Below are 16996 nucleotides of genomic sequence, written 5' to 3'. Positions count from 1 at the left end.
GTCCATCCAGTCATGCATGTTAATCAGTGACCTAAACTCTGCTAATTCATTGATTTTCCTTGCTGATTCAGGCAATTTTCAAAACTGGCTACAAAGTTGACAGAGTGCTGCGTCAATAACATAAATGTTGTGTGAGTTTAATCCCCATACTGACTTTTGTTTTTCAATGAATATCTCATTCAATCCCACCAAAATTGATCAGATTGTATAGTATTGTTTTATTTTTTTTAAATAAAATGTGTATATTACTTCTTAAAATGTAAAAGATAACTTGATTTGTTGGGTATGAACAGAATACAAGCAAATTATAAAGTTTCAAATCAATTTTATTTCCTAAACAGCTTCCTCTTGAATAACTCCTAAGAATGATGGCAAAAACATTATGACAAAGAATAAATTAAGATGGTTCTAAAGCAATTGTTAGGAGTTTATTAAAAAAATCAACTTAGCACCTCATTCAGAATGGAACCAAATATATATTTACATTCACACCAAACAACAGAACGAAACAATTTATCAAACGCACAGTCAACAGGCTGAGACTAAATGTTGATCACTCGACTTAGTTTTTGGACTCTGTTGAGAAGAATGTCTCCTTGTTTGATACAGTTCTGAAAGATAGAGAAATGTAAAATTAAAGGACTACAAATACACTAGACCTGAAACCAGTCTCATGAACAGGCAATATAAGTTAAATGAGTAAAATCTGGATAAAAATGGGGGATTATAGGAAAAAAAGTAAGGAAGTTAACACAAATATTTATTATCTATGTAAAATATTGAAAGAAAAACAATTCCACTAAGTAGTAACTAATGAAAAACAAATTTTTCTTTTATAGCTACTCTGTGAATAAAACACTGCAATAAATATCACCTCTTTTAAAAGAAGTTTGAACTTTCAAACTAATAATTGCACTAGATGTGGATGAGTGGTATAACTACCTAAATAAAGGCTCTCAAGTTTCAACCTCAATGAAAACTTCCGAGTTTTTAGCTGGTTTTGACTCACACTGAGCTAGGTTTGCTAAGTGCCTATTAGCATCACAGAAAATGTTTCTCAGATGACAGTGCACTAAGAATGCTATAGGAACATAAGTTACAATAGCAGATAACCTGTTTTACCAGTACACAATGGGAAAGTAAGTTTTTTGCTAAGAATTACTAAATAGACAAACCTGATATTGCCAATTTTTACTATCTGGCCTATTGGTTTCCACTATGCCACCAACTTTGTCAATTTTACAATGGAGACGTCCTGCAGCAATGAATCTGGCCAATTCTCTGAAAACACCAATGATTTTTAAAAATTGAAAATAATACTTTTAGTAAAAATCTACTCTTATAACACATCACACTACCTTTAAGTTTTATCCTCAAACCTAAATTTAAGCTGGCATGTGTCGGAAATATTTCTTTTAGCAAGCACTGAACCACTATTGCTACAGAAACGGCAAACTTGACAGATCGGGTCTCAAACAAGGAAATTCTATGCCGAACTGGGAGTCGAACACTTTGCAGGACATGTCCTACGTCAAAACAAATTACGCACACCAAGAGTTGCGATAACATGGAAGCCGATACAAGGAAAGCGCAAACAGGGACGTCCTTGGCGACACACCTTCATGGAGGACCTCAGAACAGTGGACACCAGGTGGGAGGAGGCTTCAGACATTGCCAATGACAGATCTTTATGGAGACAGCTTGCCGCCCAATGCGCCAAACGGTGCGGGAGGACCTAAGTCTAAGTAAGTAAGAACTATTTAAATCTGAAACATTATCTCAGTGGTTCCCAAACATTTTCCTTTATGGAACGCTTCACACATTCTGAGTATTTAGCCGAACACTTTGCTTATTTTTTAAATAGATTAATTCATGTGGTGGCCTACTAGTTAATTATTCAAGTAGTTTGTGGAAAAACCCTATTCAGGCTAGGGTCCAGCAGAACACAGTTTGGGAAACCCTGTTCTATGTAAACATTTGAAAAATCTGCTTGAGAGAGAAACACTTCAACATATATTTATTACAATAGAGGCATGAATGCTTGCAGCTAAGTTTTATTCTCACTTCTTTCTGATTTTTATGCACACAGAAAGAATTTTTTTTTATTTAAATCAATGTGTTAATTTAGTCCTGAATGTTAATCAGATACTTAAACTCTACTGAATTATTGGTTTTCCTGGCTGATTAATACAAGATAAAAAAAGGAACAGGCTTTTCAGTGACAAGATACAAAAGTTTTTAAAGGAACTTGAAATTTCAATAGACGCTAATAAGAGTGTGCATGCTAAATGAATAGAGGAAGAGCTAGCTGACTTGTTAATGCATATAAACAAGATGTCCGCAGCACATGGCAAGCAAATCAATGAGAAAAAACAAAAAAACATACATTATGACCAACAACAATTAGGTCATTACCATGGACACCAGTATCAGAAGAAAAAAAGTGTCAAAAGTTTCAAATATCTAAGAGCTATCATCTCAGACGAAAGAACCCAACCTGAATTACTGGCCAGATCTGCTAAGTTCAAGACAATTAGGAAAGACAAAGACATAGCCCTCTGCAGACTGATGCGCTCCTTGTATGCAGAATGCAGCCATGGTATTGAGATATTTTAGAAGGATTCTAGGTAACCAATACAAAGACTGCATCACAAATCAGAAAATCTGAAACAGGATCACAATGGCAATACGACCCCTCCATGTCCTTCTGACAAATGTAAAAAAAAATGCAAGGGCTCACAAAGACTTTTCTGCAGATAACAGTATCAGGGAAAGAAAGGCGGACCAAGGGTACAATGGGAGAACATCAAGGAATGGACAGGCCTGCAAAATACTCTTAAGTGTCAACAGATCATGTGTGGTGTTTAAATGGTACAATAGACCAAAGGACAGGTAGAGTTAAAACAAAGACTAAACAAAAAAAAAGCTTATGTCACATTTACATTTTTAAATAACCTTTAACCCTTAAGGTGCTGAGCTGCTTAACAATGAGTGCAATCAACATGGAATTACTATTCTGATGTTTAGAGGCTCAACTACCACACACGTTTTAAGGGTTAAAACTATTTTATTTTTTTTGCACATTTGTAGGCTAGTTATCTCACTACAATACAGAATAATTGAATATTTTTAGGTGTGAACTTACTGGTCAATAAATGCAACTGTCACCCCAAAAGACTTGGCCATATAGTCCAGGGTAAGACTTCTGTAGGATTCCAAGAGCTGGGCATAGGCCATGATGCGCATTTCACGAACATAATAGGAGTAATGGGATGAAAGCAGACGATCGTATTTCATAACATTCTCAACTTCAGCTGTACACCCAACACAACAATTAGGTAATTCATCGACAATAATTTTAGGAAATTTCAGTAAATTATAGACAGCACAGAATATTAATATTAATTAAGGCTTTAAAATGTAATTTTCTGTGTATGATAAGCACTACATTTTTTTAGCGGACCTATCTAAAAAATTACTATTGGTTTGTTCCATTTGTAATGTTTAGATTTTAAAAACTTATTGAAAATCTGATTTCACCAACAACTGTACTGTGGATGAATAAGGATCAGCAGCTACATTTTTTATTAAAAAAAAAATTACAGAACTCTACACCATTTTAAAAACAAGATTAAAAAGTCTTATAAAGTATTTACTAAGTACAGTGGTCTATTTATTGACATCAATAAGGATATAATCATAATGAATATTCTTCTGTAATACATGTGTATAACTGTTTGAAATTGTATTAATGAAATTCAATTTTTTCAATGATCAGTAAATGTTCTCTTATGCAACAGCTATTTTAAAAAGCAAAGTAAGCATATACACAATAGTATTCCATTTCTTTATAACAAAATTTATAGAGCAGTGTCTATTTGTCAGCAACTGTGCATCTTATGAACAGTTGTTTCTAATGTAATGTAACAGTGACAATAGCCCACAGGAGCTGCCAAACTGTTTATGTAGCACAAAACTCTCTTATCATCTTGTTTTCCAATTACAATAATGTGATTTTTACATTTATTTTGAAGAAATGAGTTTACAATTATCATGACTTACCTAAAGCCACAAAGAAATCAGCATACTGACAATCATAGAGAGAAAACAGAAACTTGCGGATATCTTTTAATTCATGAAGGACTTCCAGAATTTCAGCGCCTTTAACAACCTACAGGAAGAGAGAGACAAGAGTCAGTACTATCATTGGTTGGATAGACAACAACAAGATTAATTTTTTCTAAAAGAAAAGATAAAAACATGGAACGTTCCTAAATTTCTCGTCAAATTGGAAAAATTCCCGGGAATATATATATAAATACTAATAATAATAAAATATCAATATGATTGAGTAAGGACAAAAATGAAGATTCTGCTTTAGCACTTCATGTAATGAATGAAATTCTGTCAACAATTGTAAGCTTTATTTCAATCTTTAGTTAAAGACAGGAGTCTATTACTTTTAATGGGTCAATGGCCTTTCTATCTCACTTAATTTTGGACCTGGAATTAATGTTATTAGTGCCTGCTATGTACTTATTAATGCACAGTTAGCATCAAGCCAACTTGCATTACTTTTATAACCATAAGGGGCCATTTTACACACAAAAAAAACAATTAGATTAAAAAAATGATTTTAAATTTAATGCAAATCTAATCCAAATATGCCTCTCATTTCTGGTGAATATGAAATTAAATTAGCATAATTTTTAAATAAATTATCTGTCCAGAATGTTCATTATTGCATTAACAATTTTATTACCATATTTTATAAAACTATAAAAGAAAAAATAACTTTTTGGTATTAAAAGAAACACTATGAAGAAAATATGCATTAAATGCCCTGGTACTACTGGCATTTCTCGTGGCAGCCTAATGTCCCTCAATTCAAATGTATTTAAGATTTAATTTCTTAATATGATTTACTTGACCTTTTATTAAACTTTTAGCCTCAAACATTTCTTCTAGAAGTTTGTGACAATGTATTCTTCTGTTGTGACTTTATCCCAACTTTCTTTACAACATTTTCACCTATTGTTCAAAAAATTTCTCTGTATTTTGAGTTAATAATCTCGGTTGTTTTCATGTGGAATTGATTATGTTTTGACTAATTTTTTGTTAATATGCTTCATTGCTCATGTGAATTCAAAATGTTCAATTTGACTAAAGAAAAACATGTCTAGACTTACATGAGGCTAAAGAATTATTCAATACTAAATAAAATTCACAGCAAATAAAAAGGGGGAATTTTACTTGCTACTTAAAAGTATAAGACAGTACTCATAGTACAAACCTTCTCTCTGAGTTCTGGTCTCTCTAAAGCAATCATACAACAGAGAACGGTGTACGTCACAAACTGCTGGTAGTTCATCAACTCATAGGATGTGAACGTTGCTATGGTGTCCAGAAAGAGTGTGGCAGCTGATTTGAAATCTCTGATGGACATATTGTAGAGGCCCCTGTAAACTTTAAGCCTGTTCCTGCGATCCCAGTCACCACCTTCATCAATCAAGCTAATAATTAAAAAAAAATCTAAATTAAATGAAAAGGGTAGAGCACTCAATAGTAAATCAAATAAATCAATACTCTTATTATTCTATCCCATAAGGCAGTGAGAAAATTGTTGGGGCATCAAAGTTGACTCTTTATTAACTTTAAAACTTGTGTCTTATTCTCAATGAGTCTGCAAATTATGCCTTGTAGCCACATCATCTCCTAAAATGTTCATATCTATGTGCTTTTTAAGCTACCAAAATGATTTATAAGCAAATCATCAAAACTGCCAATGACATTTATGACCCTATTCAGATTTCTTCAATTAAATTGCAGTGTGTGAAACTGGAATGTTTTGCTAAAGAAAATATAGTATCACCAAATTTAAAAAAAAACATTTTATCACCAAATTAAAAAAAAAAACATTTTATCATTTAAAACATAACATTTCTTTTTTTTTCTTTTTAGTGACATTTTTATAAAGTCAAAAAATGTTAATACAATTTTTAAATTTTTATTCGAGTTGCAGATTTTAGATGACTTACCTTTGTGCCTTCTCAAGATTTTTTGTAATCAGATCATGATCGTTGTAGAACAAACCAATCCTAATCAACTGAAAGACTATATCTAATCTGTATCCAAGGGCAACAGTTTTATCATATGTTTTACGGAACTCTGACAGAGCAGCAGCCTAGATACACAAGAACGAGAAAATGAGCAACAAAATGTGTTCATCTCTTATTCAACATACATTTGCTTTTAAAAGTCCTTTCAAATATTTACATAAAAAATCTATTCACATATTTTAAGATTAAAACACACTAAACAGACTCTATAGATGGGGTTGTGGGCTAATCTAATCTGACTTCATGTTGTGCAATTATTACTTTAACATTAGCCACAGAACATTACAAAATAGATATACTTGATAACAACATTCAGTTCCACAAAACGAGACTTTATTAACCACTGGGAAATCCGTCCAGTCTTTCTAAAAAGTCGCTATATCTAACTACTATTCAACTACTATTCAAAACACAGCCTACTTCTAACATAACGCCATGTTGGTCCCTTGTTCGCCTAAGTCTACTACGTCATTAGTCTGTCTTACTACGTCATTACTTTTACCGTCGCTAAAACTATACACAATATATTTAACTAACAAAACTAACCTACTCTCTAAACTAGCACATTACAATGGTATATTTTATAAATCACATTATATGCGTACAGAAAGATGGCTTACTTTATCACCAATTTGGCACAGGTACTCTGCCTTGGCTAACATGCTGTCACGAATTTCCGTTTCCCCTAAACTTTTTTCGGCATCTTTTATGGCGTCGTCTAAAACTTTCAACTTTGCCTCATTGGCCGCTTTCATGGTGGCTAAAACTTGTTCATCTTTTACCCAGCCAAACTCTTGGACGACCTCTTCATAGAAGGGAGCCATATCTAAGAACACAAGACAACAAGCCAAATATAAAAAATGCTTTAAAAAAAACAAAAACAAAGCTTATCTAGAGGGGAAGAACTCCATCCTTAAAACTATTTCTACCAAAAATGTACTTAACTTCCCTTATTTGATATCCAACAAGAAAATTAATTACCAATAATTTTTGTTGATCGACTCATGTTTTGTTAGGTACAATAAATAATTTTTTAAGTATCAACTTGATCAAACAATGCGTTAGGGCAGTGGTTCTCAACCTGTGGGTCGATTGACGATTTGTCAGGGGTCGCCTAAGACCATCGAAAATATAGATTGTTTTTGTCTATTATTCTATTGCTGTGTGGATGGGGGATGCCGCAGAGTGGGGATTGTAAAAGGGGGTCACCGAGGTTAAAAGGTTGAGAACCGCTGCATTAGGGAGAAGTAGCATTAAAACAATTATTTAAGGGGACTAAAACCAACTAATTTAGCCATATCTGTGAATACTGAAGTATTAGTTTCCCTTGTTGCTATTACACAAAATAATGAATGACCAGTAATTAATTGTCTGATTGGTTACTTTTTTTTTAATACTGATTCATGTCTTGTCTATGTCAATGAATAATCTGAGAGAGAATGGTTATGGGAGAAATAACATGTACACATATTTTTTACCAGACATACAGAGTGAGTTGATATAAGCTCTAATTTTTTTTAAAAATAAAGTAAAAAATAATAGGAGTAAGAGCAAACAAAAACAAACCCTAACCCTACAGAAAATAAAGTAATACTTTATATAGCTTTATCTAGTTTGCATTAAAGACATTAATATATTATATATATATATATATATAATATATATATATATATATAATATATGCTTCCATGCATTTAATTAGACAAACCTATGATTTAGCTTGACAAGAGTTGAAAATATGTAAAATATAATCCATTGAAAGTTTATTGACATAGGAAACATTCAGATATTATGTAATGAAGGGGGGGGGGGGTTTATAAAAATTTGCTACAAAGGGACGTGATATGTCATATCATATGATACACCATTTAGATGAATATTTTTATTATTATTATAGGTTTAATGGATAGCAAAGGAAGTGATATAAAATGTGTCACCCTTTCAGTCCTAAAACCAAATGTGTAGGTTTTGCTCAACTGTTGCATCATGGGGTATTACAATAGTTTTACCTTAGCACCAGAAGAACCCTCATACATGTGTATGAGGTCAAAAAAGGACATTTTCATACCAGCGCACTTTGACACCAAGACCAAGTAGAAATAGATAGATCTCTATATCAAATATATGTCTATAGTACTCTATAGTCTATGATCTTGCATAGTCATAGGAAACACAACTAATGTAAATGTAATAAATTTGAAAAATGGAGTGTACCATAGTCTATAGTATTTCTGCCATAGTGCCCATAGCCATCAAAGTAAAGACGGATAGATTAAAATACCATGAGACTAGCAATGAATATGGGAGACATGCTTCAAGTTCTCATAAACTCTTAAAGTAAAAGTTAAGTTAAAGATACAAACTAACACTACTGTCACTACTTAACGACTTAAGTTGACACTACTGACTAAAGTGACTACTGAGTACTGTCACTACTACTAACAGTAACTGAGTAACAAAGACATCTTTCCAACACCCACTTTTTGTCACTGGTGAAGTAAAAACAAATCTAGATAGACCTATATTTATAATATTATCTTCTTATCTTATATAATACAGATGTTACTTCAAAAAAGAAGATGATTACGTCCTACGCATCATGCATTTAGTCATGCATATTAACCAATGACTTTCTGCCAAGTCACTGGTTTTCCTGGCTAGCTCAGGCAACCCATTCCATGCTCTAATAGCACTAGGGAAGAAGGAGTATTTGTACAAATTTGTCCTAGCATATGGGACGAGGAATGTGCCTTTATCTTTGTGTCTTTCAGAGTATTTTATTAAATTTTGTTTTTGTATTTGAAGATTATGGTTCAGTGTTTTATGTATTATTGCTACTTTACTTTTGAGCCTTCTGTCCTGAAGGCTTTCTAAATTTAGTGATTTTACTAAAGGTGTTACTCTAGTCAAATGTGAATATTTGTTTGTTATGAATCACACTGCTCTATTTTGTTTCTGTTCTAGTTTCTTAATGTTTTCTTGAGTTGAGGGGTCCCAAACAGAGGATGCATATTCTATTATTGGCCTAACCAAGGTTAAATAACATTTTAGTTTTATTTTCTTATTTGATTTATAGAAATTTCTTTTAATAAATCCTAATGCTTTGTTTGATTTTTTTGTAGTTTCATCAATATGTGGATTCCATGACAGTTTTTCATTTATTATAACACCTAGGTATTTTGCGTTTTTAGTCTGTGTTACTGGTTTGCCATGAATAAGATAAGTGGAATTAATTTGTTTTAGTTTTTTTGTTACTCTTAACAACTGACATTTTTCTAGGTGGAAAGACATGCTCCAATTTGATTCCCATTTCTGTAATTCATCTAATTCTCTTTGTAAAATATCTGTGTCTTGTGTTGTTTTTATTGTTCTATATATTATGCAATCGTCTGCAAATAATCTGACTTTTGTTCCTGAAGTAATGCAATTTGGTAAATGATTTATGTAAATTAAAAATAGTAGTGGACCCAAGACTGTTCCTTGAGCTACACCTGAGTTTACTGTTATCGGTGTTTATTTAGAACCATTTATTATTACAGTTTGTTCTCTCCCTATCAGAAAGTCTTTAATCCACTGATGCAGTGGACCATTAATGCCGAAATATTTTAATTTTTTAAGCAAACTATGGTGGTGAACTTTGTCAAAAGCCTTAGAAAAATCTAGTAAGATAGCATCTATTTGTTCACTATTATCTAAACCTTTTGAAAAATCATCAATTAGTCCTATTAGTTGTGTTTCACATGATCTATATTTCCTAAAGCCATGTTGGTATGGTGTGAGGACATTATGTTTGTCTAAGTGGTTTATGATGTTGCTACATATTATGTGTTCTAGGATTTTACATGTGATGCTGGTAAGTGATACTGGTCTGTAGTTTCCTGGGTCAGATTTTTCTCCTTTTTTAAATAGGGGGGTGACATTAGCTTCTTTCCAGTCCTTTGGTACTCTGCCCTGGTTAAGTGAAGCCTGAAAGAGTATTTTGAACACTGGGGCTAGCTCATTACTTAGTTCTTTGAGTAATCTAGCTGGAATACCATCAGGTCCAGAAGCTTTATTTGGTTTGGTGTTGGCTAATAGTTTTTGAATTCCATTTTCTTGTACTACTATATCTTCTATGTTGTCTACTTGGTTCAAATTCAGTAATATGTCTTTGTCTCCTGGGGCTGAGAATGCTGATGCAAAGTATTTGTTTAGAATGTTTGCTTTAGTTTCATTATCATTATGTATTATGTTATGTTCATCTTTTAATGGCGCTACGCCTGTTGTTTCCATTTTCTTAGACTTAATGTATGACCATAGGTTTTTGTTGTTATCTTTAGATATTACATTGTTTATGTATTCACTCTGCAGCTGTCTGCTTACTTTTTGGGTTAAGCAGGGTTCATAGCCAATTTCATGAATGATTTTCCAGGTATTTTCCAGGTATTCAAGGTAGAGTTTTAGATTTTCAAGGTATGCATCGCACCATAGCAAGCAATATATATATAATATGTATAAATATTTACATACAACTTTTTACATACATTTAAAAGGGGGCACGGTGGTCGAATGGTTAAGCGCTTAGCTTCCGAACCTGAGGTTCTGGGTTCGAATCCTGGTGAAGACTGGGATTTTGAATTTCTGGATTTTTAGGGCGCCCCTGAGTCAACCCAACTCTAATGGGTACCTGACTTTAGTTGGGGGAAGTAAAGGCGGTTGGTCGTTGTGCTGGCCACTTAACACCCTGCTCACAAGAAACAGATGACCTTAACATCATCTGCCCCATAGATCGCAAGGTCTGAAAAGGGAAACTTAACTAATACATTTAAAAACACACACAAGCTTGCATTACAGAAGAATAACTTTTTTAAAATATGAGATGTAATTCAGCTAAAACTGTCGCAATCTGAAGTTGTAAATTTTCTTAAATTGACATAGATTTGTAAAAAAAATATTTCATTCTTACTATAGCAGTTGACTTGCTTTCCATCAGTTTTAACCAAAATAACTCTACGGGCTTTTCTACAGCTGTGTGCGAAATATTTTCGTTAAATCTACAGTAGATCTAAATTTAAGTCACTAAATTCGCGGACTTTTCACGGCTGTGAGAGAATTATCTTCACTCTATTCTATTGGATTAGCGTAAATTAAGTCTCGATCTAAGTCTAAGTCACTAAATTCGCGGACTTTTTCGAATTATCTTCACTGAATCAACATAAATCTAGTCCATAAAATTCGCGGACTTTTTCGAATTATCTTCACTGAATCAACATAAATCTAGTCCATAAAATTCGCAGACTTTTCACGGCTGTGTGCGAATTATTTTCACTGAATCTACCGTAAATCTAGAGTCTAGATCTAAATCACTAACTTCGCGGAATTTTCACAGCTGTGTGTGAATTATTTTCACTGAATCTACCGTAAATCTAGAGTCTAGATTTAAGTCATTAACTTCACGGACTTTTCACGGCTGTGTGCGAATTATTTTCATTGAATCTACCGTAAATCTAGAGTCTAGATCTAAGTCACTAACTTCGCGGACTTTTCACGGCTGTCACTGCTTCTACAGTCTAGATCTAATTAAGTCACTACATTGGCGGACTTTTCACGGCTGTGTGCGAATTATCTTCAATGAATCTATCGTAGATCTAGACTCTATAGATTCTAACTCAATGTCACTAAACTTCGCGGACTTTTAACGGCTGTGAGAGAATTATCTTCACTAGATTCCAGTGATTTAGCGTAAATCTAGTGTATTTCTAGAGCAATCTAGACATTAGATGTACCTGTATCTAGATCCTTAAATTAACTAAAATTCACGGAGTTTTCATGTTAAGCGCGAATTATCTTCACTAGATCTAACTAAGATCTAAATTTAGATACTATTTCTAGCTAGATGAGAAGGATGGATGGTGAGAAGACTCAAAAGTAAAGGACAGGTAGCAATTATACTTAAACACTGAATCATAATCTCCAAATACAAAATCTAATACAATACTCAGAAATACACAAAGATAAGATGATATACGGACTTTCCACGCGAAGTGACTCTTACTATTACAAGAAGAAGATTTTCGGCGAGGGAGGGCCCGGAGGGGTGTAGCCTTCACATTAGGCTGCTAATTGCTCTAGTTATAGACAATAGTCACTACAGACTAGATCTAGCGCGTCTTCAGTCATAACAGTGAAAGGAAAACATTGCTAAGTGAAATGCTTGCTTGAGCCAAGGTCGTTTTCAATCACGAGGTCGCGCTTCACAAGTGGGTGAAAGGCGGTGTAGACGCGTCGTCACTGGTCAGCTCATTGTAACCGGGGAAAATACGAAAATAAACACCAGGTATCGGGAGGGAAAGAACTCAAGGTCCAGTTTTAAAATTCAAGGTTTTTTCCCGTTTTTTTACGAAATTCAAGGCTTTTTTAATATGAAATTCAAGGTGTTTTCCAGGTGGCTACGAACCCTGGTTAAGTGTTTAATTTTTATATACTTTTTGTAAACTCTTTCTGCATTAGTTTCTTTAAATTTTCTATATAGGTTTTCCTTCTGTTTACAAAGCTTCTTTAGTCTATTATTAAACCAGCATTTATTTATTTTGTTTGATGTGTATTTAGTTGGTATATGATTTTCTATAATGCTTTTAAGATGGTTTTTAATGAAATTCCAGAGGTCATCGACTGGTTGGTTAATGTCTTTTTCTAATAAGAATGTTTGTTGAAAGTTTAATGCAGCTTGGTGTAGTTGTGTTAGGTTACATTTATTCCAGAGTAAGATTTTTCTTTTGGGTTTTGTATTGGCTACTGCTTTTATCTGACTGTATTTTTATGATCTCATGGTCTGATAGACCAGGGATAATATCATAATCAACTACTAATCCAGGTCTGTTGGTTAAGAAGAGATCTAATGTGTTGTTTAATCTAGTTGGCTTTTTAATGATTTGATCTAAACTTAGGTTGTGTAAAGTTTCTATGAAAAGCTCATTTATGTCCTTAAGGTTTTGGTGTTTATCTATGGTTAGTGTTTTCCAATTTATATCAGGTAGGTTGAAATCACCCATAATCCAAAAAACTGCATTTTTATTTCTCTTTAAGTGTAGTAATCTGATTACATAGTTCCTGCATGTATTCTAAACTAGAATTTGGTGGTCTGTAAATGCTGCCTATTATTAGGGATGTTGAGGTGAGGTGGTATTAATTTTACAAAATGTTGATTCTATATTTTTTGAGTTAGGTAAGGTAATTTCTTCTGCTATAAGAGTGTTTTTTATTGCTAAAAGAACTCCTCCATGATTATCAGCCCTATCTTTCTAAAAATTTCATAATTACTATTGAAAATTTCTGCATTATAAATTTCAGGATGTAGCCAAGTTTCTGTGCCTGCATTTATGTCTGGTTTCTCACATTCTAATAAAATTTCTAAGTCTGCTGTTTTGTTCCTAATGCTTTGAAAATTAGATAGATTAGTAGATTAGATAATAGATTAAGAATCTAGATCTAATACCGACCGTTGGCTTTGATTTCATTCAAAAGTTTCTGTATCAAAGCTTCATCATTTTTATATTTCTCAGTTCCGAGAAGAAAACGTAATTGAGCATGTTCTAAATTTGGGTTTTTAGCCAAGCCTTGTTCTTCAAGATTTTCAACAGGCATATTTTCTGTTAGTAGTCTATAGAAAACAAAAAAAAGAGTCTAGATCTAGGTAAATTAAGACTTTATTATTAGTGTTATTGATGATCTCGAATGTCTAGAGTAGTAGAGACCCTACACCACAACATAAAGATTCTCCATAAAAGCGTTAGCTATACTTCCGGTTTCCAATGACTCTGTAAAATTAATGGTATTTGTATCGCATTTTTTAGAATTGTACTTTTATTATTTTCCAAACTGGTACGAGCACCAAAATCAGAGATCTATATGTAGCCTAAATGTTTTAGGACCTTGTGACACTGTGAGACTACAGTGAGACACTTATAAATTATATTATTATGTATGACTTAAACAAAAATATAATAACAATGGATTTTCAGATCTAATGCTATGCTCAGTGGCGTAGCATCCATGGCGCGAAGGAGCTCATTACGCTTGGGACCATGCCTTAAGGCAAGTTGGAGCCCACATTTGTTTGTTCATTTGAAACACTTTTAAGTAGTTTAACTCTGTTAAGAAGTTGTAAAAACATTGACTTTTAAGACACTGTTACTCATATGCACTCCTAACTGAATCAAACGTTATGACATAATTACTTTTTTTAAGAAAAAGGTACGATATTTACATTGGAATGTCTTTACATTTAGTTTACTCATTTTTCGTCACACACTAAATTTGTCTTATTGGCTGGAGAGGAGCCCATCAAGATGTTCTTGAGCCCGGAGTACTAGTGTGATATTTACTTGTATAGCAGGCAGTGGTTACGTCCTATAGTCCTCGCACTACTCGAGTGATATTTACTTGTGTAGCAGGCAGTGGTTACGTCGTATACATCTACAGTCTCTGGCCATCACCTAAATTAAAATTTAACTTAACACTAATAGTCCAATATTTAAACTACATGCTTACATATTACTTCCTAATGTGTCTTAAAACGAATAGATATTAATATTATCGTTTTATCCCGTGCTTTTAAGAATGTGCGCTTATAATACTGTCTCTAATTCAATCAAAAGAAGCACTGGCACTTGATTTCCAACATCAATTCGGTCCAACGCCAAGCCGTGTTTATGCCATCTCCCATTTAGCTCGAGCCTGTCACACAAGTCCTGGGTTGGATCCCCATACTAAATGAAATATACATGTTAAATGTTTTCTTGGAGGTTCAGCGAGTGCCTATTTAAATTATTCCGATAGCAGATTCCAGCGGTGGTTGATTTTGAAACCAATACGATGCCAGTGCCCATACATTCTCATCGTATGACCTCAAAACCATCCATTCGAAGTTTGTTTCTTTGTTTTCTTGCGATGGTTGATTTTGAAACCAATACGATGCCAATGCCCATACATTCTCATCTATGACCTCAAAACCATCCATTCCAAGTTTGTTTCTTTGTTTTCTTGCCAGGGTTGATTTTGAAACCAATACGGTGCAATGTCCACTCATTCACATCGTATGACCTTAAAACCATCCATTCGAATAACTTATTTAAAAAAAAAAAAAGATACGATCTTTACATTGGAATGTCTTTGTATTTAGATTACTCATTTTTGTCACACACTAAATTTGTCTTATTGGCTGGAGGGGGGGGGGGCCCACCAAGATGTTCTTGAACCCGGGCCCACGGGTACCTTGCTACGCCACTGGCTATGCTACTAGATCTATACCTAATATTAAATTTTTTTTTAGTTTGAAAATTACTTTACAAATGTTTATTAAAAATAACAAAATTAAAAAAATAGCCTGGACATTATGGACAACGCCTGCTTTTTTCCTCCATATTCTTTGAAACTGGTAGTCTCTAAAATGTAAAACCTGAGAGAAAGTAGATATAGGACCCTATTTTTGTAGTAAATTAGACCACACATTAGGGTAGGTCAATAGTTCAATCGCGACTCACCTTGCCAAAGCACTGATAAGATTAATAAAGGCATGACTAAATGCATGAGGCATAGGACGTAATCATCTTTTTTTTTTTTGAAGTAACGTCTGTATAATATATAAGGCAGGGTACAGATACAGGTTCTGTTCCCTGCATTTATCCTGCATCTGTCGCATATCTGGATGTCTGCCTGGTAGTGCGGTTTGCGCGCTGGACTGTCGTTTGGATTTATCGATGGTCGAAATCCTGCCGGCTCCCATCCCCCGTCGTCCTGCGGGAGGTTTGGACTAGGAAGTAAACTATCTTCAACTCTGAAGGAACACCAGAAACATGTAAAACATTTTACACAAAATTTTACAAACATCTGACAATTTAGTTATGCTACAATAATTAGACTTGTCACCTTTTTAGGTAAAGGGATAAGAAAGTGGACTCGCGAAGGTCAGGCGGGATAGTAGGCTTGTCCCAGCATACGATGAAGAGGTCTTTGAACCTTTCCGTGAAAAACTTCTGCTGGAAGACAGAGCTAGGCGCTTTGTGTTTTTTTTTTTTTTAGTTTTCCTATTGACGACTCAACTTCAACAAGGGTTAGGAAGTCGTCAAGTTTCGTTTTAACTGTTTCCTGTTCAGCAGGAGACTTAATCATCTTTTTTTAAAGTAACGTCTGTAATTTATAAGAAGAATAACAAGAGACTCCTCAGATACAATCCTTTTGTCATTCGGTTTATCTTTATCATTCTCTATTCTTTGGCTACGTCATGAGGGTCGAAAATGTCAAATCAGGAACAATGTTAATTTCTCCACAGAGAATGGAGTGAAGCTTGCTCCAACACTTTTCGCTTTAATCTTTGGAGTAGGCTATTCCTAAATACTGCTCGAAGGCATCTGCATCAAGTTCCGCAACGACTAAAACATATTTGCTCTGCCAGACTTACATTTCTTAGAGAGGAATTGGAGATGGATTAGTCACACCCTTAGAAAAGATACCAGCAACAGAGCTAGGCAGGCCTTAGAGTGGAACCCCCAGGGAACAAGACGCAGAGGAAGACCAAAAAGAACATGGCGACGCAGTGTACTTGAAGAAGCAGAGAAGACCTGGAAGAGCTGGGACACCATCAAAAAGCTAGCAAGAGACAGTGGAGAGTGTTTTTGTCGAGGCCCTATGTTCCTGGGGATTCCACTCTAAGGCCTGCCTAGCTCTGTTGCTGGTATCTTTTCTAAGGGTGTGACCAATCCATCTCCACTTCCTCTCTAGGATCTGCACTTCTATATTTTTCTGTGGACTCATCACCCACACTTTGGCGTTTTCTACTTTGTCATACAAGTGTATTTTTAGGATATTTCTCAGGCATCTGTTGATGAAGGTCTGTATTT

The 16996-nt window shown here is 34.2% G+C and overlaps 1 protein-coding gene across 1 annotated transcript; it reads right to left on the bottom strand.

Moving 5' to 3' along the window:
* Window positions 1–234: 234 nt before the first annotated feature.
* LOC106076032 (26S proteasome non-ATPase regulatory subunit 6-like) lies at window positions 235–13904 on the bottom strand. Its single transcript, XM_056025606.1, has 8 exons — window positions 13598–13904; window positions 6740–6945; window positions 6039–6184; window positions 5294–5513; window positions 4063–4171; window positions 3146–3314; window positions 1176–1281; window positions 235–611 (listed from the first exon to the last, which is right to left on the bottom strand). The coding sequence occupies exons 1-8, from the start codon at window positions 13740–13742 to the stop codon at window positions 543–545; spliced, it is 1170 nt and encodes a 389-aa protein (XP_055881581.1). The 5' UTR covers window positions 13743–13904; the 3' UTR covers window positions 235–542.
* Between the last annotated feature and the right edge of the window lie 3092 nt (window positions 13905–16996).

This window comes from Biomphalaria glabrata, chromosome 4 (genome assembly GCF_947242115.1).
Source record: "Biomphalaria glabrata chromosome 4, xgBioGlab47.1, whole genome shotgun sequence".
NCBI lineage: Eukaryota > Metazoa > Mollusca > Gastropoda > Planorbidae > Biomphalaria > Biomphalaria glabrata.
Note: the sequence above shows the minus strand (reverse complement) of the source record. Positions and strands in the feature narration are given on the sequence as shown.